At 31.8% G+C, this 27,941-nt stretch overlaps 4 protein-coding genes and 1 long non-coding RNA gene across 8 annotated transcripts; 4 read left to right on the top strand and 1 right to left on the bottom strand.

Annotated features, from left to right (window-relative positions):
• Positions 1–119: 119 nt before the first annotated feature.
• On the top strand, positions 120–4,834 carry LOC105767432 (hypothetical protein). The gene is made up of 11 exons (XM_012586958.2): positions 120–355; positions 1,023–1,531; positions 1,966–2,064; positions 2,269–2,369; positions 2,452–2,523; positions 2,651–2,741; positions 3,746–3,826; positions 3,922–3,981; positions 4,104–4,226; positions 4,318–4,356; positions 4,464–4,834. Exons 2-11 carry the CDS (start codon positions 1,154–1,156, stop codon positions 4,590–4,592), a joined length of 1,173 nt encoding a protein of 390 aa, XP_012442412.1. The 5' UTR covers positions 120–355; positions 1,023–1,153; the 3' UTR covers positions 4,593–4,834.
• A 5,180-nt stretch (positions 4,835–10,014) lies between these two features.
• On the top strand, positions 10,015–12,016 carry LOC105767434 (uncharacterized). The gene is made up of 4 exons (XM_012586962.2): positions 10,015–10,379; positions 10,866–10,962; positions 11,463–11,522; positions 11,662–12,016. Exons 1-4 carry the CDS (start codon positions 10,105–10,107, stop codon positions 11,740–11,742), a joined length of 513 nt encoding a protein of 170 aa, XP_012442416.1. The 5' UTR covers positions 10,015–10,104; the 3' UTR covers positions 11,743–12,016.
• Positions 12,017–15,037: 3,021 nt separating this feature from the next.
• On the top strand, positions 15,038–17,102 carry LOC128041366 (uncharacterized). Its single transcript, XR_008196335.1, has 3 exons — positions 15,038–15,103; positions 15,573–15,665; positions 16,924–17,102. It is a non-coding gene; the product is annotated as an uncharacterized LOC128041366 (long non-coding RNA).
• A 3,891-nt stretch (positions 17,103–20,993) lies between these two features.
• Positions 20,994–21,671, top strand: LOC105767438 (flowering-promoting factor 1). Its single transcript, XM_012586969.2, has one exon. The coding sequence runs from the start codon at positions 21,078–21,080 to the stop codon at positions 21,375–21,377; it is 300 nt and encodes a 99-aa protein (XP_012442423.1). The 5' UTR covers positions 20,994–21,077; the 3' UTR covers positions 21,378–21,671.
• Positions 21,672–23,596: 1,925 nt separating this feature from the next.
• Positions 23,597–26,724, bottom strand: LOC105767433 (replication protein A 32 kDa subunit A). 4 transcript variants are annotated; one of them, XM_012586959.2, is made up of 11 exons: positions 26,622–26,724; positions 26,392–26,529; positions 26,157–26,276; positions 25,859–25,956; positions 25,623–25,664; positions 25,417–25,497; positions 24,801–24,879; positions 24,589–24,690; positions 24,421–24,500; positions 24,085–24,153; positions 23,597–23,974 (listed from the first exon to the last, which is right to left on the bottom strand). In XM_012586959.2, exons 1-11 carry the CDS (start codon positions 26,712–26,714, stop codon positions 23,890–23,892), a joined length of 987 nt encoding a protein of 328 aa, XP_012442413.2. In that variant the 5' UTR covers positions 26,715–26,724; the 3' UTR covers positions 23,597–23,889. The 4 variants fall into 4 exon arrangements, with proteins under 4 accessions (XP_012442413.2, XP_012442414.2, XP_052487650.1 ...); XM_012586960.2 differs by having other exon boundaries at positions 24,807–24,879; XM_052631690.1 differs by having other exon boundaries at positions 26,157–26,267.
• Positions 26,725–27,941: the final 1,217 nt, after the last annotated feature.

Here is a 27,941-nt window from a genome sequence, read left to right as displayed (position 1 = left end):
GTTTGAATGATTCTCGAAGAGAAGTTGAATGGTGGAAGGAGAAAGTTTCGGTTATGAAAGGGGGCATTGCCTTACTTTAATTAATTTTTAGGAAATAGGAATTATAGACAAGGAAGCCAACTATAAAAAAATGCAAATATGTTCATATCTAGACACATATGTGCATGCACAATGTTATGTTATGTTATGTTATATTAACGCGCACGTACTTCCTCAAATAGAATTATACAGTCATACAATCCAATAGAGGAGATCGCCATTTGGCGATTGGCGTTTGCTTGCTGCTACACTCACTCTCTGTTCTGATCTGATCTGATCGATCCAATCTCTCTGCATTTCCAAATTCCAGCTCCAGGTAGGTACTCTTCCTTCTTCCTTTCTAAATTCTAATCCTTGCTTTCAATTCTTTCTTTTTTTTTTGTGAAAGCGATATCTTTTTTCTTTCTTCTATGATTCCACCTTCTCATATCGCTAATCGCTATTCCATTGCGGGTTTTATTCTTTTTCCATTATAATTTCTAGAATTCTCAATCGGAGTATTTATTGAATCCGCTGATAAACACTGCTTGTAGGATCCAGTCTTCAAATCCCTGTAGCTATAATGATATTGCAATTCTCAGTTGTAATGTGTTATTGTGTATGCCTTCAAATGTTTTGGCTCTTCCTACAATCCCTGTAGCTGTATTGTATATTATTAAAAATATATTTCACCAGCAGAGATACCTTTATATTACTGGCGCATTTTAAAGTTGGTTTTGGATGTTCTTTTCTGATCTTCTATGATTTAATATTTACCTAAAATAGAAGCTAAGGAGTATTTTCTGTGTAACTTTATCTTATATTTAGCTCCTTCAGTCTGCATTGTCAACATGGTGTGTGTATTTGTGTGAATGAAACAAACAATAGTGGCCCTGTTTTACACTCAATATTTTGCTATCTGAACACATGCTTTGTAAGGTTTGTTAGGATGCATGCATCCATCGCTTTGATGCTGATTTTATTTCCCATTTTGCCCTTTTCAGATGATGGTCTAATTCCAATGACCTGATCGGCATACAATAGTGGTCTTTGCACTCGACGGTGAAGCTGTACGATGGTAAGATAAGGTAACTGGGCAGTAATTTGAGATACTGGCACGTTGCCTTCAATCTAGATGAAGACAACTTGTCCATGGCAGCTAAATGTAAAAGATTTTCGTATCATGTCTGGTTTAAGAAAGCGCCCGCATCTGAAGAGGCCGTTGTGGATTATTATATTGGTAACTTTTGTGATCATAGTCTTGATTACTGCCTATGTTTCTCCTCTATCAAGTTCGACAGCCTGCTATTTCTTTTCATCTGGAGATTGTACTTTGTACCAGTCACCATCATTTCCTGCTAGGGAATTGAGTGATGAAGAGACAATATCTCAGGTTGTAATTAAGGAAATCCTCAACACTCCTCCTATCCAATCGGCGGATTCAAAAATTGCTTTCCTGTTTTTGACTCCAGGGACACTACCTTTTGAGCTACTGTGGGATAAGTTCTTTCGCGTAATACTTTGTTCCTTGGTTGTCAGTTCTTTTTTCTTTACTTTGCATCAGTTATGCAACTTTTCATTTGCAAGTATCGCCAGTACTTCTTTTTCATTCTATGTAGATGCTTAGATGTTTTGTTGTGATCATTGATTTTCTAGTATGCTTCATGGACTTCTGTATCTGGTTTAGAGAGAGTTATAGATGCTGGTTCCTGATGAACAGTGGTTTTCTGGAGGCTTATACACACTTTAGTAACTTGTTTTTAGATTAATTAGTTGAGAAACAGTTCGAAATTACGAATGCTTGATAGAGTTTTAATTCGTGGCCTGTAAGAATTTGTGACTGTTTTACAAGTGCAACTTCTTATCCTTCTCAAAAGTAGGTAGAATTCCATGCTTTAGAAATTTCAAATTTTATCACAAATCACATCGTTTAATCTTTTGCTACAGGGCCATGAGGGCAGATTCTCTGTATATGTACATGCTTCCAGAGAAAAACCAGGACACACAAGTCAATATTTTATTGGTCGGGACATTCACAGTGAAAACGTAGGTGGACTTTAGCCTTGAAAAGTTTCTTGGAAAAAGAAACTTTAAAGGATGGGCGTGCACATGCAATTTTGATTTTGATGATAACCCCTTTTGTTCCCCAATTTTTGATGAATTATATCTTCTTCTTTTCCACCATTTATATCACATGCCTGCTTGAATGTCACTATGTAGTGCCTCCTAAGAAGTAGCTATCACATGCAGGTGGATTGGGGGAAAATTTCCATGGTTGATGCTGAGAGGAGACTGTTGGCACATGCACTTTTAGACCCTGATAACCTGCAGTTTGTGTTGCTGTCAGATAGGTAAAGAGGCATCAGTTTCATGCATAATATTCTTATGATCGGTATTTATCTACAATTCTCTTTGTTAAATCTTCTCCTATAGCTGCGTACCACTACACAATTTCGACTACGTCTACAACTATCTGATGCACACTAATGTCAGCTTTATTGACTGGTGAGCATACTGAAACTCCTTTTTATTCTGTCATGTAACTTAGTTTGAATGCCTTTTTCATTGCTTTCCATAAATATTAAGATTTTATAAAAACTAATTTTCTTACATTTGGTCTCTCTGTCATCAGTTTTGTGGATCTGGGTCCACATGGAACTGGGAGGTATTCAGAGCGTATGATGCCCGAAGTTGAAAAGGCTGCTTTCAGGAAAGGTTCACAGGTAAACCCTTTTACTTGCTACATAGCTTTGAGCTTATTTACCAATCCCAGAAAGATGAGATCAGTTGTTATTACCACAGTCTTTCCAGTTGGCATCTGTTAGAATAGTTCTGTTGGTTGTTATTGAGATATTGCTATTCCTGCCTTGCTTGCTAATGCAATTTAGAAATATTTTCTTGTTTGAAGTAGGAGCGGCTTCCCCTTTTTCTCAACCAGGCAAGCCTGAAGACTGAAAATTGACTGAAGTGCAATTGAACTTCCACCTCTTTTTGTAGTCACCGTAGCTTTTATAAGTTATAATTGGTGGTTGGGATGTTGAAACATTTTTTGGTACTTAGGCCGCTAGGGATTGAACGCTAGTCACCAAGACTAAGAATTCTGTACCCTACCAATGAACCACGCAGCTTTTGGCATGTTGGGACAAAATTAGTGTGCTTTTTAAGGCAATTTGTATAAAATGTAAAGAGGAAAAGATACCTTAGCTTTCTTTGTTCAGAATTATCACTTCTTTTTTATACTTGTTTGCCACCATCATAATAACAGAAAAGTTACTATAGATGATATTATACATAAATATGATTCTTAAAAGTTACTTAGACCAGAGGTTAGGATCTATTCTCTCTTAATTTCGTGATCAAAGAAGTTAACTTTAAACTGACAAAATTTATGGAATCCTAAATCCTCCAATAGGGCTTCTTATGTCTGATATAATAAAGTGTACCACATTGCTGATCCTGTTCTCTCGTCTTTCCTTTCTATTTTTTTAAAGATTCTCTGCTATATTCCTCTAATTGTTTCCCAGTATGGTAACACTCCTGGTTAATAAAAACGTGTAAATTTTTGTGAGTTGGAAGTTTGTAACAGTGTGTTGGCAGAACACAGTAAGGTTTCGGTGCTAAATATGTTCTCTCTTTACAAATAGAGGTGTGTTTTTGCAACAAAAACAAATCATGACATTGATGTTTCTCATGCATTTAGTTGGTTTTGGTTCATATTTTATTTCAGTGGTTCTCCATGAAGCGGCAGCATGCTATAATAATTATGGCTGACAGCCTTTATTACACAAAATTTCGGCTTTATTGCAAGGTATTCTACCCATCATAGTTACTTCATATTGCTTACTCGTGGATAATAAGTTAATTTATCCATATTCTTAACATACCATCCCATCTTGTTGTCAGCCAAATTTTGAAGGGCGCAATTGCTATGCAGACGAGCATTACTTGCCAACCTTTTTTAATGTTGGTAACATCAGACTTATTTCTACTGCTTGCACGAATAACATACTCTTAATTGTTATTTATTACATACATACAAGTATGACCAACCTCCCTCCTTAACCCAAATATTTTGTATACTTCAGATGATTGATCCTGGTGGAATCGCAAATCGGTCAGTGACATATGTGGACTGGTCTGAAGGGAAGTGGCATCCTAGATCATTTAGGGCTGAAGATATTTCATTTGAGTTCCTCAAGAACCTTTCGGTACATCCTACATACAGTACTCCTTCCTTCCCAAATGTTTTTTGTTTCAGTTTGTTTATAATTAATTAATAATAGATTTCGATTTTTGCAGTCTATTGATGACGGCATACATATCACAAGTGATCCAAAGGTAAAGAAAAAAAAAGGGTCAATTTATTTTTATGGGTTATTTGTTTGGAAGAAAATAGTAAATCATAGAGTAACAAAGAGGTATTGTGTGACATTGTTTGGATGCAGAGGAGAGTCTTTTATGGGCCATGCTTGTGGAATAATGTGAAGAGACCCTGTTATTTATTTGCAAGAAAGTTCTATCCAGACACCTTAAACAGATTGTTGATCAATTTCTCTAATTATACAGCGTTATAAGCTTCGGCTTTCCACCTTTGGCCTTGGCTTTTCTGGTAATGTTATTATTCTTTCTCTGGGTTGCTGGGATGAGATGAAATTTCATTCAGCCAAATACCCCCACTCCCACGCTTCCCATTGTTAATTAATTAAGACAAAGTCCCCCATAGTTTTCAATATTTCAATGGTAAATTTTGATTTTATTATTTATATCTATGCTTAATTATATTATCATATATAAATTACATTAATTGTTTGTTTTACATTACGTTATTGTTCTACATATTTTTGTCCAACTATACCAATATAATTATGATTAAAGTCGGTTTCTTTAAATGCAGAAGTAATAGTGGTGTAGTTGGTGAGTGGTAAAATAGTCTTTAAAAACATTAACACTATATAATAATTCCTTTTATCTATTAAAATTTGTAAAGCATTTGAATGTTATAAAGAGATAGTTATTGTAAAAAAATTTATAAAAATAAAACTATATTTTAATTTTAATTTTAATTTTATTTATATTTATATTTTATTAATAAATTAATAATAATATTTTTGTTGAACCAATTTAACTAGCAATTCAATCATTAACCTAATACATATATTAGCCCAAAGGTCATGCTCTTTCCATCCTAAAAGCTGCATAATTAAACAATTACTTACTGCAATGTGAAAATACATTCCACTATTATTAAGCCAACTATTAAAGTTTAAACTTTTAAAACGAAATTATTAAAATGAGTAATCAAATTTGAAAGAAGATTATTTTTATGAACAGTAAAATAAATATAAATGATATTTTAATTGTACTAAAAAATATCAATATAATTAAACTTTCAAATCAAACAATTTTATCTAATTATAGATTTTATCCATTCATTTTACGAAATTTGGAAAAGCTAATTTATTTATTTTAATTTGATAGAATGTAATCACCATAGAAATTTATTAGTTTAAATATTGTTAAACAAATGAACTCTGTGCTTACATATAAATTGTTGGAATGTAATGTTGTGTTGTTTTATTTGGCGTAAATTATTGAATTGTTAATTTTAAGTTTATGATTTAATAATAAATTTTAACAATGTTATTCAATTTAATTAATTTATCAATTTCAGTAATCATATTTTGTTCTAGTCAAGCTTGAATTGAAATTTGATTTTTTTTAAGTTGTAGAATTTTATTGATATTAATATTAGTATTATTATTACTCTTATGGCCACGAAATTATTATTTAATTAAAAGAGAACTGTGATAAAAACATTGTGATTGGTGGGGCATTTGCCACAGCTAAAATAAAAAAGAAAGGGAGAGGGGAGACCATAGAAAATCTAGAGGAAAAAGCTTCAAAAAGGGAGACGTTGAGAAGAAGTCACGATTAAGGAGAGGCTTGGGAAGTCGGGCTCGACCATGGATTAAAGAGGGACGGTAGGAGCGATAGCAGATAGGAGCAGAAAACAACAGAAGTAAGGAGAAAGGAAATGGTTTACTGGTATAGATCTACACTGTAATGGGTCCTTGTTTATGTAATTTGCATTGCATGTGATGAAATTTGTCCTATACTTAAGACTTTAGTTTGTTGTATAATTAGTTCTTTAGACTATGTGTTCCATTGGTTGCTCAGCTTTTCTAATTTAATGTGTACGTGTGAATATAGAAATCATGGCTTTGTTGAAACTTTCCTGAGTAAATTTGTTAAGATAGGTACGTTTAAGTTCATTAGTGTTCAATTTTAGTCGCCTCCGTCTGAATTTTACCAAGGATCTTTGTTGCATGAACATTACATGTGTTTATCTTTTATGCTTCTTGGTTATTAAAACGTATCCATGCAAATTGCAAGCATTAGAAATGTCTTTTTTCTACGCATAGGATAATGGAGGCCATGCTTGGTGGCGCTCGTCTTTTTTAAGCATATTTCGAGTCTTTGCATCTCATGACATTTGTGCATGCATTAATAAATAATTAAGTATATATTTTATGTCTTCTAATATAAGGTTATTATATGGTGAATGAATATATGTGTATATATATATCAAATGTTGTATGTGTATACATGTATGTGTACATTAATTTGTGTTGTTCATTTAATACATTAAATTATTTGTTATGACAATAGTTACTTTTAGATATCAATTTTAAATTTGAGGATAGTACATGATCAAATGGTATTGTTTTTTTAACATTGGTAATGGAGACTAATACTTTCTTACAGATAATCATACTAATATATCACTTTTTTTAAAAACTAAAAAGATAAAAACACGTAAATAAATAATTTAAAACATTAACTTACAAAACTTTTAAAAAATGCAAAATAATAAAAGAAAACATTACAAAATCTATCTCCACACAAGTTTTGGTAAAAGAAATTGATATCAACATCCCTAAAAATGCTTGGCGGATGTTGTGATTAACTAAAATACCTTTTAAAATAACCATCTTTATGTGTAAGATTTTCAATAAACTCTACCTTGCACAATTGAATTTCACAAAATAATTAAACCTATGGACACAGATTGTGCATTACATCAATCTAAAATAGAGACCTCGTACCATCTCTTTTGCAAATGTAACTTTGTATGGGCAAGTGGGCTCACCCCTTAGAATTCGTATGTGTAACATTAGGGCTAATTCAATTGGGGGATTGGATTATGCTAATCATGGAGCAAGCAATGAACGGAAGAGGACTCAAGCCTTACACTTGGCCGGTTTCATCATTACTATGTGAAGTTCTATTTAGACCTATAGAAATAAAATTCTATTTAAAGAAGTCACTCTAAATCCATAATAATATCTTAAAATCAATATCAGAATTAATAAAGAACATAAAGATGGTTAACATAAATTGAAAGACATCCAGGTCAGCAGTGAATAAAAATATATTTCCATAAAATATAAATCCCAATGCATATAACATCGTAGACATCTTCGATTATTCTTATTAAAACATTACGAGAACTCTAATCATGAAAATAGCACGACTTATATGCTGATAATTATTCGATTCACTCAAGTAATGGCGATACAACTAGGAATTGGTTCTTGTGTTATTTGGAGAATGGACTACTTTATAAAGAAAAGTTGTGGAGAAGAAGTTGAGTTCCTCTCATTGGCACTATAAGCCTGTTATGGATGACATCAGCGCATTAAAAGAGCCTACTATAGAATTTGAAATGGTGCAATGAGAAAGACAAGATGCTCTTTTTTATCAAGGACTAACTTTAGATTACTTTTGATAATTGTCTATTTGTGGCTCACTTCTCTTTATTCAATGTATAAAACCCAATATTATTTCAGATTCAAGCCCAGCCATGTATTTATATTTTTCTAAATTATATTTTATAATAATATCAATTACGTTACCAACAAGTAATTGAATAGTGAACTTCTTCTCTAAGCATTTAGACTAAATTCGTCAGCATTATTAGGACGACTTTATTTGAACATCACCAAAGCGAAATAAAAAAAAATTTTAGAGGGTGAAATTAAAAAAATTAATTTTAATAGTCTATATATTTATAATTTTAAATAATTAAATTAAATTTTTATCATTTTTACGAACCTTTATTAATTTAAAGTTTTAAAAAATCTATTTTAAGAGGTCGAGTCCGCCATCTCTTAATTATACTCCTAAACATCACACTCAACTTAGATAGGAGTATAACCTTTGTAATTATAAAAATATTTATCACATAAAATAAAGTATTTTTAATAAACAACTAAATTTAAGTTTGAATGCTCAATTAAAATCTTAAATAATAGCAAAATCTATCTCCACACAAGTTTTTTGTTTTTTTGTTTTATTTTCAATTTCACGTTTTTGCAAATTTTGACTTTTCCTATTTCATTTTTATCTTTATGTAAAGCCTAAAGTGAAATTAAAATCTCAACCCATCTTTCATGTCTTTCTTGAACTCTTTTTTTTTTTTGTTTGGTTGTTTAATCGGTTAAAAACTATAAACTGTTGTTAAAAAGTTTAAAAGTTTAGGCCACCATATAAAAAAATCAAAACATATCTTAAAATAAATTCATACAGATTTTAATAGATATATTTAATTTCAATTTTTATTTTTTATCGATTTACAACCGTATCTAATTATACACTATTTAAAACCACCGAATTGTAATGGTGTCAATTATTTGTTCCGACTAATTTATATATATGCTGAAATTTTATAGATTTTAGGTTTTTTTTTTTTTTATGAGAATGGGTGGTTTTGTGAGAGAGAAAATGAAAATACGTAGTGTAAAATGCAAACGCATTTTCACTTGCTTAGAAATTGTTTTTACCTTTTTTTTTTTTGCAAATGAAAATTAGAGTTTATAGATTTATTTTTATCTTTGTTTGAGACAAACATTGTTATAGTTATAAGGTATGTTTGAATTTACAGTGATGCCACGAATCTCGATGACCTATAAATTTCATCTACCATGTAAGGATAGAGTAATCACCTAAAAAGTCGGATTGCATTACAACTCAAGATTCTAGTTGACAATGATTATGCAGAGTTGAAGTGTAACTAAGACTTCAAGTTTACAAAAGTTATGCTGTCAAGGGATGGAGTATAACTAGGGCCCTAGTTGACAGTGGTTATACAGACACGAGACCGAGTTTCACCCCATTAGAAGAGGATGTTTTTTAAAACCCATATAGAAGTTTAAGATTATAGTCATAGCAAAAAACATTAGGGTCTTCCAATATAATCAAATAATTCGTTTTATCTGTCTCCACCAAAGTCATTGAGGCTGTTACTATAACTTATGATAGAGTTGGGGGTAACAAGATTTTTAGCGAGAAAAAGTTATTGTACAATGCAAAAAATATGAACCATGAATCAAAACGAAAATGATTGCCACAAATACTGTTGAGGGATGTAGTCATTGAAATTGTGACAGTTGGTGAAATGTTACCGTTGCCTAAAAATACGCCATATAAGAAGCGACTTCAATGTTGAAAAGAGAAAGTGAAAACAAAGTTTTACAGAGCATGTTTTCAGTTTCTCTCTTCCAAAATGACATATTTTCAAAAATATAAAAAATACAATCTAAATTCGTAGATTTCATAAAAATTCGGCAAATTTATAAATTAGTCTATTTTTTCTTCTTCTAAGAAATTGGCTCCAAAAAAGGAATCAAAGCGTTACATTCTCTTAATTTAATAAAATTCAGAGTTAAAATAATATTAATAAAAAATAATTAAATAGTTGTTTAGGAAAAGACCAGTAACGTAGAGCAGGTGGTTCCGTACGTGGCACATTCCCGACCTTCATTGTACTCCACACAACTCATGTTTGGTTCGTACAATAGTGTTAAGCACGAAGAGCCAGGATCATTCAATAAGGCAACGATTGAGCTGATCTCAGTCGTCCGTTCAAATTCTCGACCTAAGTAGAGCGCGGGAACCAAAAAAAAAACGAAAAGAAAAAGAAATATATCTTTGTGCTATTAATATTATTCATTGGGAAAACGCAACGCAAAGCCACAACCAACCCAGCAAAGCAACAGCAGCAGGGATTGAAAGCGAGAATTCGAAATGGCGCCCAGGGCCACCAAGCGAAAGGCGATGGACGGCGACGGCGACGGCGACCAACCCAAGCCTCAAGTTCAGGAGACGTTAAAAAGAGTGACTAGGAGCATGGCAAAGCAGCCGCACCCCGAGTCTCTGCCCACCAAGGAGAAGCCAAAAGCAAAGGCCAAGAGGCAGAAAAAATCTGCAAATGAGGATGGAGCCAAAGCCGAAGCTGCGCCTGAGGAGTTGGCCGTCGCTGACGGTGGGTCTCACAACAAGACTGTAGTGGTTGAACACTGGTCGGTTACCTTATTCCTTTTTTTTTTAAACTGAACCACGAAGTAGCCGTAATGAATAGTCTTTATATTTAAGGGTTTCTGTTTGCAAGAAGAGAAACAAACAAGACGAGACATGTTGAAGTCATAATGTTACATACTTGTTATTATTTGTCTGATGATCATCTTGGATCAGTTTAGGGTTTAGGGTTTTGCAACGATTATCAAACTTTTGGCTACTGTTAAATGAACTTCTCTTGGTTTCGCCCTGTTGCGTTTTTAAAAAAAGAAAAAAAAGGTTTAAAATGCTGCTCACCCACGGATTTTGTAACAATAAGGAACATAGAATGAACTAGCAAGTATTTGAGTGAAAAGGGCAGAAACTCCTCCTTTTGTTTAGGGCTTTTTTTTCTTGACGTAGTCCTCTGGATTGGGTTGAATGAAATTTGGTTTGAAATATTTCCTTTTACTGTTGCATAGCGTCCTTTATTTATGATTACTTTTCTGTAGCAAGCAATGCAATTCATTCAAGACAAGGGCCTTTCAAGTCAGAGATGGTTTGGAGAAAGGTGTCCCATGGGTCAAAGTGTTGCTCAACCCTGAAAAGGTTAAGTATTATCTTCTCATTTACACTATCCTTGTTTGCAGTGAACACCATTAAAGTGATGCAACTGATTTTCTCAACCCCCTTTTCTTGCTGCCATCTGAGATGCCTTGTTCCATTTTTAACTGTTTTAATTATCTGTTATTTATAGACATTCACTTTGTCTTGTTTCAAAGTTATTCAAGCATACAGTCGAGTGTTCTGTTATAATGCCCGTAAAATATGGTTCACATAGTAGTGTTCTTAGATGTATACGCACTCTGAGAACATGAAATTGTGGATGCTTTCGCTGTCTAACAATTGGTTTTCATAAAGTAAGATTAACTAAATACTTTACTTTATGCTTGAATTTGATGTATGGTTTCTTACATGTGCTTTTGTTTTTTGTTCTGGGTACAAAGGTCCTTCTGGAAAATTTTCCCCCTTTGCCAAATATCATTTTGTTGAATGTCTGTTTCATGGTTGATCTATCCTCTCATTTCCTTTCCCCTAATTTCCAACAGCCAAGAAGAGGTTGCTTTGAAATCCGAGAGGAAGGTGGCGAGACCTTCATAAGTCTGCTGGTAAAGCTCTTTCTTGCAGAATTTAGCTTTTTTTTTTATTGCTTAAAATCATTGGCTGTAAATTACCCTTTCAGTAACTCGTTTTTTGGAGTTAACCCTTTTGGTCATTCCTTGTCTTTCTCTGCAAATTGTTTTGTAGGACATGAAGAGACCATTTAAACTGATGAAGGAGCTTGACATGGAGAAGGTAATCTCGGATATCATTGAGAAGATTAAATGAGGTGACCCTGGGTGTGTAGACATAGAAGCCTAGTTCTGATTGTTTTGCCTGATTAACTATCTTGTGTTGGTAAAAAGGGAAAACATCATTTTGTGGATTATCATCTTAATTTTGCTGACCATTCATGCAATGCTGTCAAGTCAAGAATGATCTTAGGCAGGGTGTGCTTGTAGTTGTAAGCTAGGTTATTATAATGACTTACTCTCTTGTCTCTGTTCTCAAGTCTTGCTTTTGCTAAATGTGTTGTATGAAAAAATTTCTAGTTGTGATCTGATCTCTGAAGCAATCTCTCTTTTTTTATTGTTTATGTTTGTGCAAACAAATATAGAATAGCGTCAGCTATGCTATTTCTATAGCATTTGCCACCAATTTTCTTTCGGTCATTCAATCCAAGTATGTTTTTGTTTCAGAAACTAAACCTTTTTTTTGTCATTTTGATGATGGAATTTTGAGCTTTTCAAATGAAGTTTGTGAAGTGTTGTTCATTCGGAGCTGTCTGATTTTTCAACACCTTTGGTATTATCCTTAGTTGGGGCTTTTTCTTGATTTTAATGAGAGTTTTAGTGCCTGAGGTTATTCGAAGAAACGTTGGATCCAATAGGGTAGGAGAGTTTTGGGTGTGAGTTGGGTTCAAACTTTATTGAACTCAAATGATAATTTTTACTTGGTTTGTGGTCGTGTGTCATACATGGGTAGCAGTTGATTAAGCTATCTCAATATGTTGCACTTATTGCCTTTGTTGCCTTTTTATGTAGCTTTGAGCATTTGGGCTCTTGTTAAAGTTGAAAGACAATTTTGATTGGGATAAATATCTATTCGTTGAGAGGCTTATTAAATTTTAGCAAACAGTACTTCAAAAATTTCTTTTGATTAAAAAAAATAGTTTTTATATTTAAAAATAGGGATAGATGTTACATGAATAATAATAACAAGAATAATGATGATGATGTGAGGAAGACCGGATTAGAGTTTAGAAAAGAATTGTGGTGGCAGTCGGTGATGATGAGAGAACGGGTCGAGAAAGGTGAGTTTTTATGGTTTTTAAGATGGATTTTAGAATGCTCAAGTTTGCCTCTAGATCAAAATTTCTATCTATGAAATATTAGATAAATTCTGCAAACATTTTAAGTTTATCTCTACAAACTTCTTAACATGAAGTGATTTTGCAAGAATTGATATTTTCTACAATATTATTGTTTTAATCTTTAATAACAAAAAAAAAGAGAGTATATAATAATAATGGGCAGCTTGACTAACAATTTTTTTATTTGGTAGCAAGATATTTGCGTGGTTTCTCCCGTACCCTTGGATTGAATCCCTAACATATTTATTTTTAACTGAAGTGGTAATAGATTAAGGGTGAGTTGGATGGGCGGTGCGTTTACCTGCAGTTAGTGTAAAAACAGTGGTGGTGGTGAGATTAGATACTGTAGCGATATTGTAGTGTGAGACAAAAAGTAAGCTAAACGTACTGCACTATACCTAATCGCTCAACCAAACCTATCCTAATAGTCAATTTGATTGTGGAATTCGTCAAATAATTGTTTTTGAAATAAAACAATTTAAAAATGATTGAACGAGAAAATGGATAAAATAATAAGAAAAATTAAGAAAATTAGAAACAAAAATCATAAGAAAAATCTGGAAAAATGAGTAAACAATAACAAAATAAACATTCATTTTATAACAACAAAATTAAAATTTATACCTTACAGCATTAAGGTAGCATTTGGTGTTTTCTCATGTTATGGTTCTAATGGAATGTGATTTACAGGAATATAATTATCGAAAAATTACTTTACAATGTTTGAATAAAATATCATATTCACGTATTTAAATTTTATAATAAACTTTGTTCTTAACAAATATTTGAATTAAATATTTAATAATAAAATTTAATTGATAAATTTTAAATTGTTTTTTAATTTATAAATTTAATTAAAAGCAATTTTGTCTTAAATTTAATTAAAAGCAATTAAAGTATAAGAATATAAAACCATAAGTGGTCTAACCCACGATTTTTATACATCTTGAATGTAACAATTCTACCCATATTCTACAAAAGATAATAAGTATTTCATACAAATGCAAATGTTAAATCAAATTTGTAGCTGGGGAAAAAATGAAATCAGGAAAAATTTACTTGCAAAGAATCTATTAATTATAAAGAAAATCAAGTAGTAGGAATGAGGAAGGAGGTAATAACTTTTTTTTCCGTTTATTAACATACTAATATCCTAAACCAATATAAAATAGGATTAATTTTATCTTAATATTTTTTAACTTTTCAATTTACATGAAAAAATAACTCGAAGGAAAGTTAAAATCCAAGAAAGTAAATAAATTTTAACATATCAAATTCCAACTAGTTAAATTTAGTTAAATTTTCAGAAAAGTGACTAAATTGGAAACATTCTTTCTCTTATGCTACTCATTACATAATCTACTATTTTGAAAATAAAAGGAAAATTCATATCGAATTCAATTATCATATTATTATTATTATTTACTAATTCATATTTCATAAGCGAACGCATAACCTTCTTTGTCTTTTTTTTTTTCCTTTTCCTTCCGTCAAATAAAAAAACTCATTTTCACCCTCCAAAAATCTCATTGACGTGGAGTGTACTGGAATAATAAACTTTTGGTAATTTCTCATCCGCCTGAAAAAAATGTTTCAAATAGTTTTTGTACAAATTTTTGTGGTTTCGATTTTTCTTTAGAAATGGTTTTATTGCATAAATTTTCTATTCATGCCCTTTTATAGTTAAAAAAATTTTAAACTAGTAATGGTAAAATTGCACTTTGACTCCTCTAAAAATGATAAAAAATTAATTTAATTATTTAAAAATTATAGATATATAAACTATTAAAATGACAAATTTATATTTTTACTATTATAATAGCCCGATTTAGGGATTAGTCGGAACAGTGGTTTCGGGACCACAAATTCGACGAGAAAAAAATTTATTATCATTATATTTTTATGGCCTACAATTTTACGGAAAGATTTCGTGAAATTTTTGTTCGAAAATTTTGACATTTGGGCACTCAATTTAGTCAAAAGGACTAAATTATACAAAGTACAAAAGTTGAGTTCTACATGTAAGAGGTGTCCAATTGTTATGAAATTTTAAATTGGAGGTCTTTAAATGGAAATTAAACCATTGGTTAAATTGTGGACAAAAATGGACATGAGATAAGTGAAATAGGATATTTTTAAGTGAAGGGTATTTTAGTCATTTAGTTATTAAAATGAATTAAAAACAAAATTAAAAGTCAATTTTGGTCCATCTTCAAGCTAAGGTCAAACTTTACAAGGGGGAGCCATAGTTAGGGTTTCAAGCTTCCAAGCTCCATAGTAAGTGATCCCAAACCCCGTTTTTAATTTTCTTTACGTTTTTGGAGTCCCGATAACTTAATTTAGCTTATTCTAGCAATAATTTAACCTAGGGTTCATATTTGGAAAAATACCCATAGGTGAAATGTGTTTATTTTGATGCTTTATGGTAGAATATGAAGCTTGGAATTATGTTACACAACTTTTGCTAAGCGATTTTAAGTGAAAACGAGTAAAACATCAAAATCGGTAAAAATACCTAATGTTTATAAGTAAGTGTTAGAGTGGGAATTTGATGTTACCATAGAAGGGAAAAATGAACAGCATGTCATAAAACATAAGAATAAGAGATGAAGTTTAATTTCCGAGCTTTGGGACAAAATTGGAAATATGCAAAAGTTTAGGGGTAAAATCATAATTTTGCCAAAAATTGAGTCGAGGACTGTTTTGATAAATGTGAATATTAAACAAGCTAAATTTGATATTATAGATCAAGAAGAACGTGGAATCAATCTCAATCGGGGAAAGGAAAAGATCGTAGACTAAACTGCAAAATAACTATATTTTGCACCGAGATAAGTTTGTATGTGAATAATGCATTATTTTAATTTTATTTAATATATTGTTGAGATATGATTGAATATAGAATAAATATTTGATGTAGATTACAACAATGTGGTTAAATTTGAAAAATTTGGTAAAATGTTGTAAAATAAGGTTCTCGATTGAACACTCGGATCAGACTGGGATTCATTGAATGTAAAGGGTTGCTAAGTGCAGATTCCCCAAATCACTGATCAAAAAGGGGTTGGTAAGTGCAGATTCCCCGAGGGGTTGCTAAGTGTTAATTCCCCGAATTATTGATTCTAAAGGTGGTTGCTAAGTGCTGATTCTACTGTATCCTTGATTGTGAAAGGGGTTGTTATGTGTTGATTCCCCGTATCACTGAATATAAGGTGGTTGCTAAGTGCTGATTCCACCGAGTAACGGTCAATATTCCGAAGTGTTCATCGGGGAAATTGGACAAGTGAAAGTACATGTGAAATGGATAAGATTACGTGATGAATATTGGATTCGATATTTAATCGACCCTTTAGTAAGATGATATGAAGTATTAAAACTATTAAAGAGTAAATTTAGAAATAAAATAGTTTTGAACAACAGCAGTTGTGTAACTTTGAAAAATCATCAAAAATGGTGGAAATTGAATTAGGGGTTTGATGAGATATGAAATTAAAGCTGAATGAGTCTATTTTCACATAAAGGAAACAGAATAAGTAAAAGAGTTAGATATTTTGAGATATTTGAATTTTAGTAAGACAGGGTCAGAATGATTTCGAAATCCCCTGTTCCGACTTTGGAAATTCACTAAAAATTGTACAAAAATAATTATAGTTTTTAATTTAAATTCTTAAATTTTTAAATGAGTCTACTTTCAAGAGAAACAAACGGGAACATCATTTGAATTCTGTACAAAGAGATAATTAATTTTTAGTGAAGAGGGGTCAGAACTGTTAAGCAGTGAAACAGGGGAAACTTTAAAGAATAAACTGTACTAATTGGCTAAACCAAAAATTCTGAAAATTTTATGGTAAGAATATATATGAGTCTAGTTTCAGGGAAAATTTACAGATCTTAATTTGGAGTTCTGTAGCTCTGGATAAAAATAATTTAATGACTGTGACGCAAATAAACAGCTTGCTGGAACTTGAATAAATAGTGAATTTATGTGTGATTAAGATTATATTATCTAGAGAAACATGCTAGAAACTTGTTTATTAATTACATACTTACTTACTAAGCTATATGTTTACTCCTCTTTCTTTTCCCTTGTTTTATAGTGTTACCAGTTCAGCTCGGAATTTGGAAATAGTCGGGAACTCATCTACGCTATCCACAACTTTTGGTATTTTGTAATCAATATTTCTAAATTATGGCATATATAGAAGACTTGATTTTGATGTTATATGTTACAAAGTATTCAGCCTAAATGTTAGTATATGTTATTTGATAAATTATTTTATACAATGCTAATGGTGATAGTTAAAATGTTAAGTATGATTTAAATATATTTGAGAATATAAATGTTGGTTGAAACATTGGAATTGGCTAGGTTACGGTCTGAAAATTTGCAGGTGAGATTATATATTTATAAAGGGGATTATGTCAAAATTTTTGTAAAAAAAAAAATCTCAGTGGGAACGATAACAAGTGTTTGTGTTCTAGTAATACCTCATACTCTGTTCCGACGAGGAACACGAATAAGGGGTGTTACAACTATTGTAAAAATATACAATTAAATTTCAATCCTAGCTTTGTCCCTATTTTATTGCTAAGATAACTTTATTATCTATTTAGTTTATTCAATCAATTAATATAGTTGAATTTTAACATAGTTTTTACCCTCAAATATATATATGTAGTTTAATAAAGAAATTGATTTTTAATGAAGAGTTTTAAGGGAGGATTAGTCTTTTAAATAAAAATAGTATATAAAAATTTCAAATGATATAATTATTTTTCTTTTAATTAGTGGCCTTGACTGTTTTCATATTTTTATCGAGTTAATATTTGATTCACGGCATCAATGTGACCGTAGATGAAATAAAAAAATATCTTTTATGTGAATGGTAGTTCCTTTTAAATAAAATATTATTTTTAATAGAGATATTTTGTTTAAAAAATGGTTAAGTTAATTTCATTTAAAAATATTATAAAAATTTAAAAGATGAAGACATAGTTACAATATTGTTAATTGATTTATTAACAAATGGAAATGGTATCACCAGGTAGCATCATCAATCGATATGTATATACATTGAATAATAATATTCCCTTGGCTGTACGCAACTATTACATTAAGTTAAGGAGTTTTGGGAGGGAATATGCATAATTAAATACGTATTATGGCATCACCACATAAATAAATTTACTTATCCAGGAATTGTTTTAATTTATCTATTTCTCTCCTTTAGCTTTCGCATCATTCCTTTCCTAATTAATTTATCTATTTCTAGTTACTAAGACAGCTAATTATACCCTCCACCCTACTTTTGTGGTTTATATAAATATATAACCTAATCTTGCTTTATATACTTAGATATTAATGAGTATATATGCCCTCCCCCTTTAATACTTATTAAGTGAGTTCGGTAGGATTTTGATAAGGATCTAGATGGATGCTCATGCTCTACCGCCATGGAAGGCTGCATACTTTTAGTTTATTCCATTTACATCCTCTTTGCAAAAGGATAAAATCCTGTATTTTTATATTTGGCATCAACATAATGGTAGAATTGTTTTGGCATGTACATACACATAGATAGGATAGGATTTAACCAAACCATGGATGGGTGATGGAAGGGTCTGTGTCATTTACGACATTGTGCCATTTGGTATGCTTAAACACGAGCACAAATCAAAAGCAAAGGCAGCTCCTTGTGTCTTTGTATTTCACTAGCTAGTTCTGCCACCCCTCACCCCTTTAGATCATTGGATGTCTAAACACTAAACTAAAGCAATAATTTATATATACATGAACAACGGTTCGGAAGGAATTACCGACCACCCATATATATACCTAACCAAATCCATATATAATTAGAAATAGAAGAAGAAGCAACTTAACTTAAGACCGACTCAAATATATATTACTTAATATCCTATTCGTAGCATATGAGATTTCATGTACCTGCAAACACAGTACCACTTGAGCTATACCGGTGGATTTAACATACTTTCAAGTATGTGGGTTATATGCCTTAAGTTCGTACTTTAAGTCTCTGCGAGGTCATTACTCTCTTCCTAAAATATACATCTGAAAAAATGTGCAGTATACTCACTTATATGCCTCAAGATCCTTCCTTTCAATGTGAAATTAATACATCCTACCTACTTTTTTAGAGTACTTGGTATGCCTTACGTAGGTGATTTTATAATTATTTTTACGCACTATACTGACACTTCTCTAAATCTGGTATGTTATATTATTTTTGCAGCTCAGTAATCAAAATGATCCTTTACGTGGATCATGCATAACCATAGAAGAGCAAAACAAATTCCTAACCACAATACAACACCTTAATATTCTTATGCAACAAGATGCAATAGTTAATATAATTTTTATTCCTTAAACTTAATAATTAAATCACTTATACTATTTATATATAATATATATTTGGCTCTACTTTACTACTTCTAGTTGATAACTTAGTTGTTTTGATGGTGACCATGACAAACGTAAAAGAAGCAGCATATTTATTTGCGGTATGCAATGCAAGTAACCTTTCAAAGTTGATGATGGTTAATGAAAGATTTGACAACACGAGTATGCCTATGACCTCTCTTGGTCTTTGCCTCAGTCTCGGTGAGTCAGTGAGGACCATCTTTTTACTTCTCTCTATATATAGCCCATGTGATGCCTGTGGGCCTTTTTGCACTTTTACCAACTAAATATACGCACATTACCATATTATTAGCGAGATTAGAGATGATACAAGTTCTCTGATGTGATAAAAGATGACTAAAATTTTATCCTTGCTTCTTAATGCTTTCAATGACAACAATCATAACACCTATTACTTTATAAATTGATTATATATCAAAGTGCGTAGTAAGAAAGGATATGCATGTAATTTTATGAATTTTAATTCAATAATAATTAAATAAAATTAATAAAAATCATAATCGATCAAACTATCAATATTTTAATCATAATTTTTTATCAATTCATGATGAATAATTTTATTAATTTACAGTGATTAATCATATTTATTAACGGTTGAACCGTCTATTTTAATTTAATCAATTCAATTAATTACGCGAATATTAATTTTATAAAACTTTAAGTGGTATATAATAATAATAATATAAAAGAAATAAATGAGATAAGAAAAGGACTAAAACTGACTTTTAGGGTTTTAAACAATTGAAAGCCAATGATGAGTAATCAACAAAAAATTATAAGAAGCCCAGAGACAGATGCCTACTTTCAGTCATCAGATGCACTGTTTAAAGGCGAAGGCAGAATTTAATTTGGTTTATAAGGGAAATGGAATAAATTAATAAATTCCCGGGCCCAGCTGGGCCAAATCCAATGACAAAATTGTCACTCTTCACGTGGACATCTCGTGATCTATGTAAGTGGGTTTGCACCCTACATTGCAGTTGCACACATATTTGCCTGCCCTTTTTCAACACTCTTTTTCATATCTCAAAATTAGTATTAGTGTGGAATGGATAATTTAGGTCAGTTTAATTCAATGCATTGTTATTTTGATATAAAATTTTCCATCAAAAACTATTTTTTTTTAAAATACCGTTAAACAGATAAAATATTAGTTTAAATCATAATTTAAAAATTAAATAAAAAACTTATAAAATATTATATATATATTGAAAGCTGACTTTCGAATGAAATAATTTTATTTTTGTGAAGTTAACAATGAACATACGCTTTATCTATATTTAAATTTAAAGAAAAGGAGAAGGAAAAAGGAGATTCTTTCTCCAAACACAAACATACATACCCCACGGGCACGGATGGATGGATGGTATGTGTGCCCTAAACTACGGTCCTAAAGGCATCCCTTGTACCCTCATTCATATTTAAACCCATGGGAATAGGGTCCCACAATATCTAGATTCTCTACCAAACCCAAACCTAAACACTCCCCTCCCCTTTCAATATCATTAGTACGTCGTCGTCGTCGTCAACACATCAAACCCCTGCCCCCCCCCCCCCCTTCTTTTTTCTTTTTTATCACTATCTATTAGCTATATCCCACTCCTCTTTACCCTTACCTAAGACTCACTGCGTTTATATATTTTTTTATTTAGGTTCCTCTTGCTTTTATGTGTCCCGTCAGCACACGTGTATATACTTTTATATATATACCCTCCCCTCATCCCTCTTTACCTCACAAACAACCTAACAACACATACTCTCTAACACACCTACTTGCCCACAGACATCAATACCACATTGAAAAAAAAAATGGCTGGAGTTTGGGTGTTTAACAATGGTGTATATCGGCTGGAAAATAGTCTCCGGAGACGGGTTTTGGTGCACTTACCGTCGGGTGAAGTTGTATCGTCCTACTCATCCTTGGAGCACATTTTGAGAGGTTTAGGGTGGGAAAGGTACTACGGGGGTGACCCTGATCTCTACCAATTCCACAAGCACTCTTCCATTGATCTCATTTCACTCCCTAAGGATTTCTCCAAGTTCTGCTCCGTTCACATGTATGATATTGTCGTTAAGAACCCCAACGTCTTCCACGTAAGAGATATGTGACGGTCACACCTCCCGCCAGAGCTACCTCTCTTTTACTGCTTGTGTTATCCTTTTTCTTCTCTTTTCCAATCAGGGGACTTTTTATCTCATCTTTTAGGGCATTTTTATGGTAGGTGTAGTGTAATACTGTATGTTTAGGATTGGTTCCACTCACCACATCTTCCTTAGTAATTTGCTTTGCTATAATAAAGTGGACTACTGCTTGTACTAGCTTGTTTGATGGATTGCTTTGTTTGTTTCATGTCTGTATGGAGCTTTAACAGCCGCTGGAGATTTTAGTTTGTTTGTTTTTTTACCATCAATGTCGAAACTCTCACCCCATCACTTTCTGCCATGTCAGCCTGCAGCTACGATTTGCTCCGACTGTTGTCTTGTCAGTGAGACAAGACAGACTAAAAAGTGTCGACCGCAATGATTCTGAAAATGATGATTCTGAAAATGATGATTTGTCAGAATTTTGCCTTTTCAAACACAAGGGTCCCATAAACTCTAGTCTTTGTTTATTATATCAGACCCGACCTAACAGAAGGTGTAAGTAATTAACTGATGCCGGCCGGGGACTGTAAGTTGAGAAACGATTCAAAATACTCCCCAGCCAAATGTTAAACATTAATATACATATGATTACGTATCAGTTTTATATAAAGAGAACACTCAGATAAAAAAGACACATTATGAGATCAGTTGAGATATTCGGAGAGTTAACTGATGCCTTATAGTGATGATCCATCAGCTAGCTATGGCCTATGAGTTGTTCTTAAATGAAATGAAATGTAGTACGACATACAGGTCTAATAGCTTTCGATATAAATCTATATATAGATAATATGTAGCAGTCTATGAATGGAAAGGAAAGGAAAGGAAAGGAGACTAGAGACAAAAGTATATCTGAATGTAAAATTGAGGGTGTTGTCGAATCATAAAATTAGAAAAGAACAAGTATAAGGGAGGATAATGATGGAGGGGGCCGGATGAGCCCAACCCAACGGACTGGGAGAGGGAGGGCACATGGGGAATCACGTGAAGCAGATCACGACACTTCATCCAAAGCCACGCAATTGCTGCTGCTGTTCCATTAGGACGTGTCATTTCACCAAAAGTCTCTTCCGTCTGAAGTGTGACTGCACGTGGGACGTCTTTCATTCCTTATTATTTCAAAGGACAATGCAAATTGTTGTATGTTTTATAGCCTGCAGGCGAGCGTATATAATTATGTCAATTTATGTAATTTTCTTTTCGGTGCCTTTCGAATCCCAATTATTAAGTGACTACATTCCTTCATTACTTTCACACCTCTGAAAACGTTTAAATATCCAATCCAAGCAAGCTATAAATCAAGAATAGGCATTAATTACTCTTATCATATTTCACAAATTTATTATTTGTATAATTGTTTTGCATTATTGAAAAGGGCCAAAAAGGAAAAAGGAAAACAAAGGAACAGTCAAACCTTTCCTAAGTCCGAACCATGTTGCACTTTATTATGATGACGATGAACTCACAAATATTTTACACCATACATTTTATATCATTTAATCTCATTTTGGTAAAAGAAGTGGGTATAGTCTATTAGATTGGTAAAGCAAGCGTTAGTCTTAACAGTAATTTGTAATCAAATGGTAAATTTTGTTTCTTTATTATTTATTGATACTATTTTTTTGGTCATATTTGGTCATACTATTATTACGTATTGTTCAACAAACTGTCAAACGCAAAACGGAAAGCCGACAACCATGCTTTGCGTAAAGTAACGATTGCTTCTTCAACTGGATTGTACGGAAAAAGTACTGCTGTAATTGACAGAGCATCCAAACTTAAATATAACTAGCTAACGCGAACTGCTCTGCTCTATATACCTTTTCTCCTGCGTTGCTGATTCACCCAACCCATTTAGCAGAGCAGTGAAACTCATTTACCCATTAATTTCAACACAAAACAAACAACAATCCCACGGTAGATAAAGGGAGATAACCACCGATTTTTTTTTTGTACTTGTATGTTTGATGGTTAAAATTGAATATATGTGTATATACGTATACACTATACGAGCTTCTTATTCAACAATAGCTAGCTCCTAAGACTTAAGGCTAAGAATTACAGCCACATCGCATATTATGCTATGTTATGTTAAGCTCGGGGTAACGTATTTCGCTCCCTTTTAAATTAACAACTAAAGTCCTTACTGCTAACACCATTAGAGCATTATAAGTACAACAATAGAAGAAAAAAAAATAGGGAATCTATCACAAACGTGACGCAAACTCAATGTCTGACAAATATGAAAATTAGTAGCACCTAAATATATGATCAAATTAATATAAAATTTCAACAGTATCCATCCCCAGCCTAGATTGAATGAAGCATCCCGTACACTCCTAGCATTATATATATACACGCATACATGTATGCTCTATCAAAAATATCCAGGGATGTGAGTATCATACTTCATCATTCAATCATTACGGACCCAAAAAACGCAATTCCAAGCTAAATTAAAGCTGCACTCACAAACTTAGCAACCTTCCACTGCCTTGTAGTGGTAATCGTCAATGGAGGAGTACACCAAACCTTCTCTTTCAAGAAACTCAATAGCATCCCTATCATACAAAGAAGATACAAGGAAAACGAATAAATTCAATCATAAAATGAAATATAACACGCCTATAAGTAAAACTGCTTAAAAAAAAAGGAAATTCATAAAAGATACTTGATCTTCTCTACAGGAGCTTTCAAGTGTTGTGAAAGTTCATTTACATGCACCCCAATTTCTCGATCACTGTAAAACAGTCAAATCAATTTAGAAAAAGAGTTAACATCAAGAGTAAAGCTTTAAGTGAAAGCATGTCAATGCATTTGATGGAGGTCTCTTGGATACTTGCAGTACCTTAACGAAACTAAAATCTAAAAGCGATTTATGATTTTGATACAGATTATACATGCACAGATCTGTGTTGTTTAAACACAGATAACAGGTTTTCAAAATCAAAACATTTTGAAGCCTATTTTTCTCTCTAGGGGAAAACTAAATTTGAGCTTCACTTACATGTTTGAAGGTTGCTGCAGATAGTTCAGGACCAATTTATCAAAACCCTTGAATCCATCAGTACTATATTGGACGGAAACCTGGAAAAAAGAAAACATATTTATGTAAAGCCTAAAAAGGTAAAGACCTGAAAAAATAGCAAAAAACTCTTATATTTTGCTTCCATACATCATTCACCAAAGCTGGCTGGTATCCATTTGATGCACCTCGAACAGGGGTGCTGAATGATGAATTTGTCATCTGTGGCTGGGCTGGGGCACCACCCTCCAACTACAATTAGCACGAGGAAAACACCCATCAAAAGCTATTCTCATCTCAAGAGAATGAATCACAAGCCTAAGCGTTTAATGTGCAACTTCATCAGTTGTAGACATAAATACCTGTACCTTGGAGTTCTGCAGATGGTAATGTATGCACTCAATAAAGTGACAAGTAATTTCATCAAAATTTGTGACAGGCCTGAGAAAATCAAGAAACCCAAAGAAACTATGAAGCTAATGCTTTCACACAGATGCACAGAAGTGTATTAAATAGAAGCCAAATAGTCATCACTATTACATATCCAAGATAACATAACAAAGATTATAGGTTAAACAACTAGACGACAAATGGCCAAAATGAAGAATTAATATTAAATAAAAAAATAGAAGTGGCATAGCGAATGAAGCTCATTGCTGTTCTGATCGTACCATAAGCACACTAAAATGCAACTAAGGTAAACATTGATACATTCTCAGACAGTAGGCTCCTTTGGCATCAATTTCTCATTGCAACGCCAAAGCAGAGTAGCATAAACAACAATTGTTATTCTTGCTGTCTCTCGTGCTTGCTTCATTGGGAATTCAAATAAAGCTAACTTAACAAACACATATACATGACTCCGTAGAAACAATGCCACGTCACATGGATCAGATGGCATTAGAACCGTTAATGTGATCTGATTATGGACATACCAAATATAAAAAAATTGGGAAAACAAGAAAATTTAGACCTTACCTCACAGAAAAGGCATTTAGTTGCTTTTTGCCTTGAAAGTTTTTCAAGTGTCCAATGACACGAACATATGTTCCATCCCCACTGTAAAATGAAAGTAAAGAATATAATAAGATAACAACTTAAATAAAAACATCTAATGACATTCCAAAAGACAAAATAGATCATGCTTGATTGAATTACATAAAGGAGAGAAGTAAAGAACTTACTCTATTGCATCCATTTCCCTTGCGTCAGCACTTTCAGTTACCCTGATTGAAACAAATAAGCATTTGAAGGAAATGGTTTAAGATTTCAAATCAAAATTGCTTCTCTAATTTCAATATTGATTTTAGCTGTACGGTTAAAAAAAAACTAGGCTACTATTACTAATGAAGACTGAAATCACAGAATAATTTATGATATTTACAAATTAATTGGGCTCAAATAGAAACTGGTGCATCACCATCTTATACATTCAATTCGGCCAGTTCCATCATCAAGCTCGAAACGAACATCTGAGGACCTTACGTTTTTGTTAAACAGCATCCCGACCACCTTAACCTGAATCGGCGAAGCCCAAAAAAAAATAAACAAATTTCTTCAAAACTAAATAACCAATAGTTGAATGTCTTAATTGAAATCTCTTCAAAACTAAGCTGCATAGATCTGATACTATAGGGCTATGACTTGAAACGTATGATTCATTCCATGCGAAACAAATAAATAAAATGGAATCGGCCAAAAGATCGAATAAATGGTACATTGTTCACATGAACACCGTCAATTGTGAAATTGGGCTTCTCATCGCCAGATTGAGAAGCTTCACTTATCTGCTTCACCGTAGCTGATAACAATCCCTGTGTGTCACGGCTCTGCTTATCCTTAACAAAAATTAAGAAATTGAAATTAGACCAACTATAGCAATCACAAAATTTTGAAACAAGGATTTTGTAATTTCACGGGTATAAACAGGAAAGAGAGATGACCGATCCATACCTGAGATGGAATTGAATTAACGAACTGAGAAGACTGAGACTGAGAAGGCATAAATCCGCCGCCGGAGAAGGCGGTGGCTGCGTCGAACTGGCTGCTCGAGAACATATTTGGGACTCCAGAAGTAGAGAAGCCTTGAAACTTGAAAACGAAATTATAATTAAAAGTAATAGTACTTTGTAGAATTAAAGATAATATTACTGCTACAAATATAGACAGAGAGAGAGATTTACCTGTTTTACTTCCCGCCAAGTAGTTTGGTTTTCCCGCCTGATTCTTGGCCGCGAGAAGTGCAACAAATAGTAAGTGCAATCTCGACAAGTCATTTGTTTTAGACTTTTTAGTATTAGTGTTACTTGTATCCCCTAAAGGTTTTTTAATCAAATCCCCGAAAGTAAAAGGCCGAATCAATAATAATATTTACGTCATTATTATTTTGTGTAATGATTTTGTATGACCTTAATATGATTTAATATGATTTGTGGGCTAAATTAGTCACATATGTAAAAAAATATTAGTTAAATAGGTCGGTTTTTACTTTCTTAATATAATTAGTATTTTGGTTAGATAGTTAAATGTTAATGATTTTATTCTTAAGTATTAAGTTCAATTTCTCCCCACTCACATTTATATTTTTTTATTTTATGATGGTTTATGTTTTTTATTTTTAATTAGTATTTTAATATATCATCTCCTAAATTAAATAGTTAAATAATAATGATTTCATCATTCAAATCTAAGTTCAATTCTCCTCTTTTAAACATATTAGTAATTTTTATTTCACGTTATTTCAAGTTTTTTACTTTTAATTAATAGATATATTGTTTTCAATTTTTAAATTTTTAATTCATATTTTTAATTAATAACTCTTTTATTCATAAAATCAAATAATTTATTATAAATATTATTATTTTAGTAAATATAATTTTATATGTGCAATATTTATTTTTCAATCCATATCATGAGTGTAGTAAATATTAGTATTGTATAATTTTTATGTTTATTTGAAATATTTCATATATAAACATAATGATATTTGAAATAATTAATTGAAATATTTTACAGATAAAAATAATAATTATATTTGAAATAATTATTTTATTTTATAATATTAAAATCACAATACGTATAATATACATGGAGAAAATAAATATTTAACATATAAATATTATATATAAAGAAAATTATATCAAAAATTAGCTAATGTTTATATTAAATATAATGGAGTTATTAATTTCAAATATTTTTAACATAATGATATATGTAAAATATATTTTTATTATATAAATACATATTTATTATTTGATTTTATGAATAAAAGAGTTATTAATTAAAAAATGAATTAAAATTTGAAAAATATATATTAATTAATTTAAAAAAAGCTTGAAACAATATGAAATAAAAATTACAAATGTGTTTAGAAGAGAAATTGAACTTGTGACTTAGGATAAAATCATTATTATTTAACCATTTAATCAAATGAGTTGATATGTTAAAAAATCATTAAAAATGTTAAAACAACACGAAATAAAAAATATGAATGCGAGTGGGAG

The sequence above is a fragment of the Gossypium raimondii genome, chromosome 5 (genome assembly GCF_025698545.1).
Source record: "Gossypium raimondii isolate GPD5lz chromosome 5, ASM2569854v1, whole genome shotgun sequence".
NCBI classification, from domain to species: Eukaryota; Viridiplantae; Streptophyta; class Magnoliopsida; order Malvales; family Malvaceae; genus Gossypium; species Gossypium raimondii.
Note: the sequence above shows the minus strand (reverse complement) of the source record. Positions and strands in the feature narration are given on the sequence as shown.

What these genes read in the sequence shown, in the direction of transcription:
- LOC105767432 (XM_012586958.2), top strand. Translation starts at nt 1,154, where the DNA reads ATGAAGACAACTTGTCCATGGCAGCTAAATGTAAAAGATTTTCGTATC. An exon ending in AATGTCAGCTTTATTGACTG is followed by an intron (nt 2,524 to 2,650) that starts GTGAGCATACTG and finishes CTCTGTCATCAG; the next exon opens with TTTTGTGGATCTGGGTCCAC. An exon ending in ATATCACAAGTGATCCAAAG is followed by an intron (nt 4,357 to 4,463) that starts GTAAAGAAAAAA and finishes GTTTGGATGCAG; the next exon opens with AGGAGAGTCTTTTATGGGCC.
- LOC105767434 (XM_012586962.2), top strand. Translation starts at nt 10,105, where the DNA reads ATGGCGCCCAGGGCCACCAAGCGAAAGGCGATGGACGGCGACGGCGAC. An exon ending in ACTGTAGTGGTTGAACACTG is followed by an intron (nt 10,380 to 10,865) that starts GTCGGTTACCTT and finishes ACTTTTCTGTAG; the next exon opens with CAAGCAATGCAATTCATTCA. An exon ending in AGACCTTCATAAGTCTGCTG is followed by an intron (nt 11,523 to 11,661) that starts GTAAAGCTCTTT and finishes ATTGTTTTGTAG; the next exon opens with GACATGAAGAGACCATTTAA.
- LOC105767438 (XM_012586969.2), top strand. Translation starts at nt 21,078, where the DNA reads ATGGCTGGAGTTTGGGTGTTTAACAATGGTGTATATCGGCTGGAAAAT.
- LOC105767433 (XM_012586959.2), bottom strand. Translation starts at nt 26,714, where the DNA reads ATGACTTGTCGAGATTGCACTTACTATTTGTTGCACTTCTCGCGGCCA. An exon ending in ACGGTGTTCATGTGAACAAT is followed by an intron (nt 25,957 to 26,156) that starts GTACCATTTATT and finishes TCGCCGATTCAG; the next exon opens with GTTAAGGTGGTCGGGATGCT. An exon ending in CTAAATGCCTTTTCTGTGAG is followed by an intron (nt 24,880 to 25,416) that starts GTAAGGTCTAAA and finishes TGATTTTCTCAG; the next exon opens with GCCTGTCACAAATTTTGATG.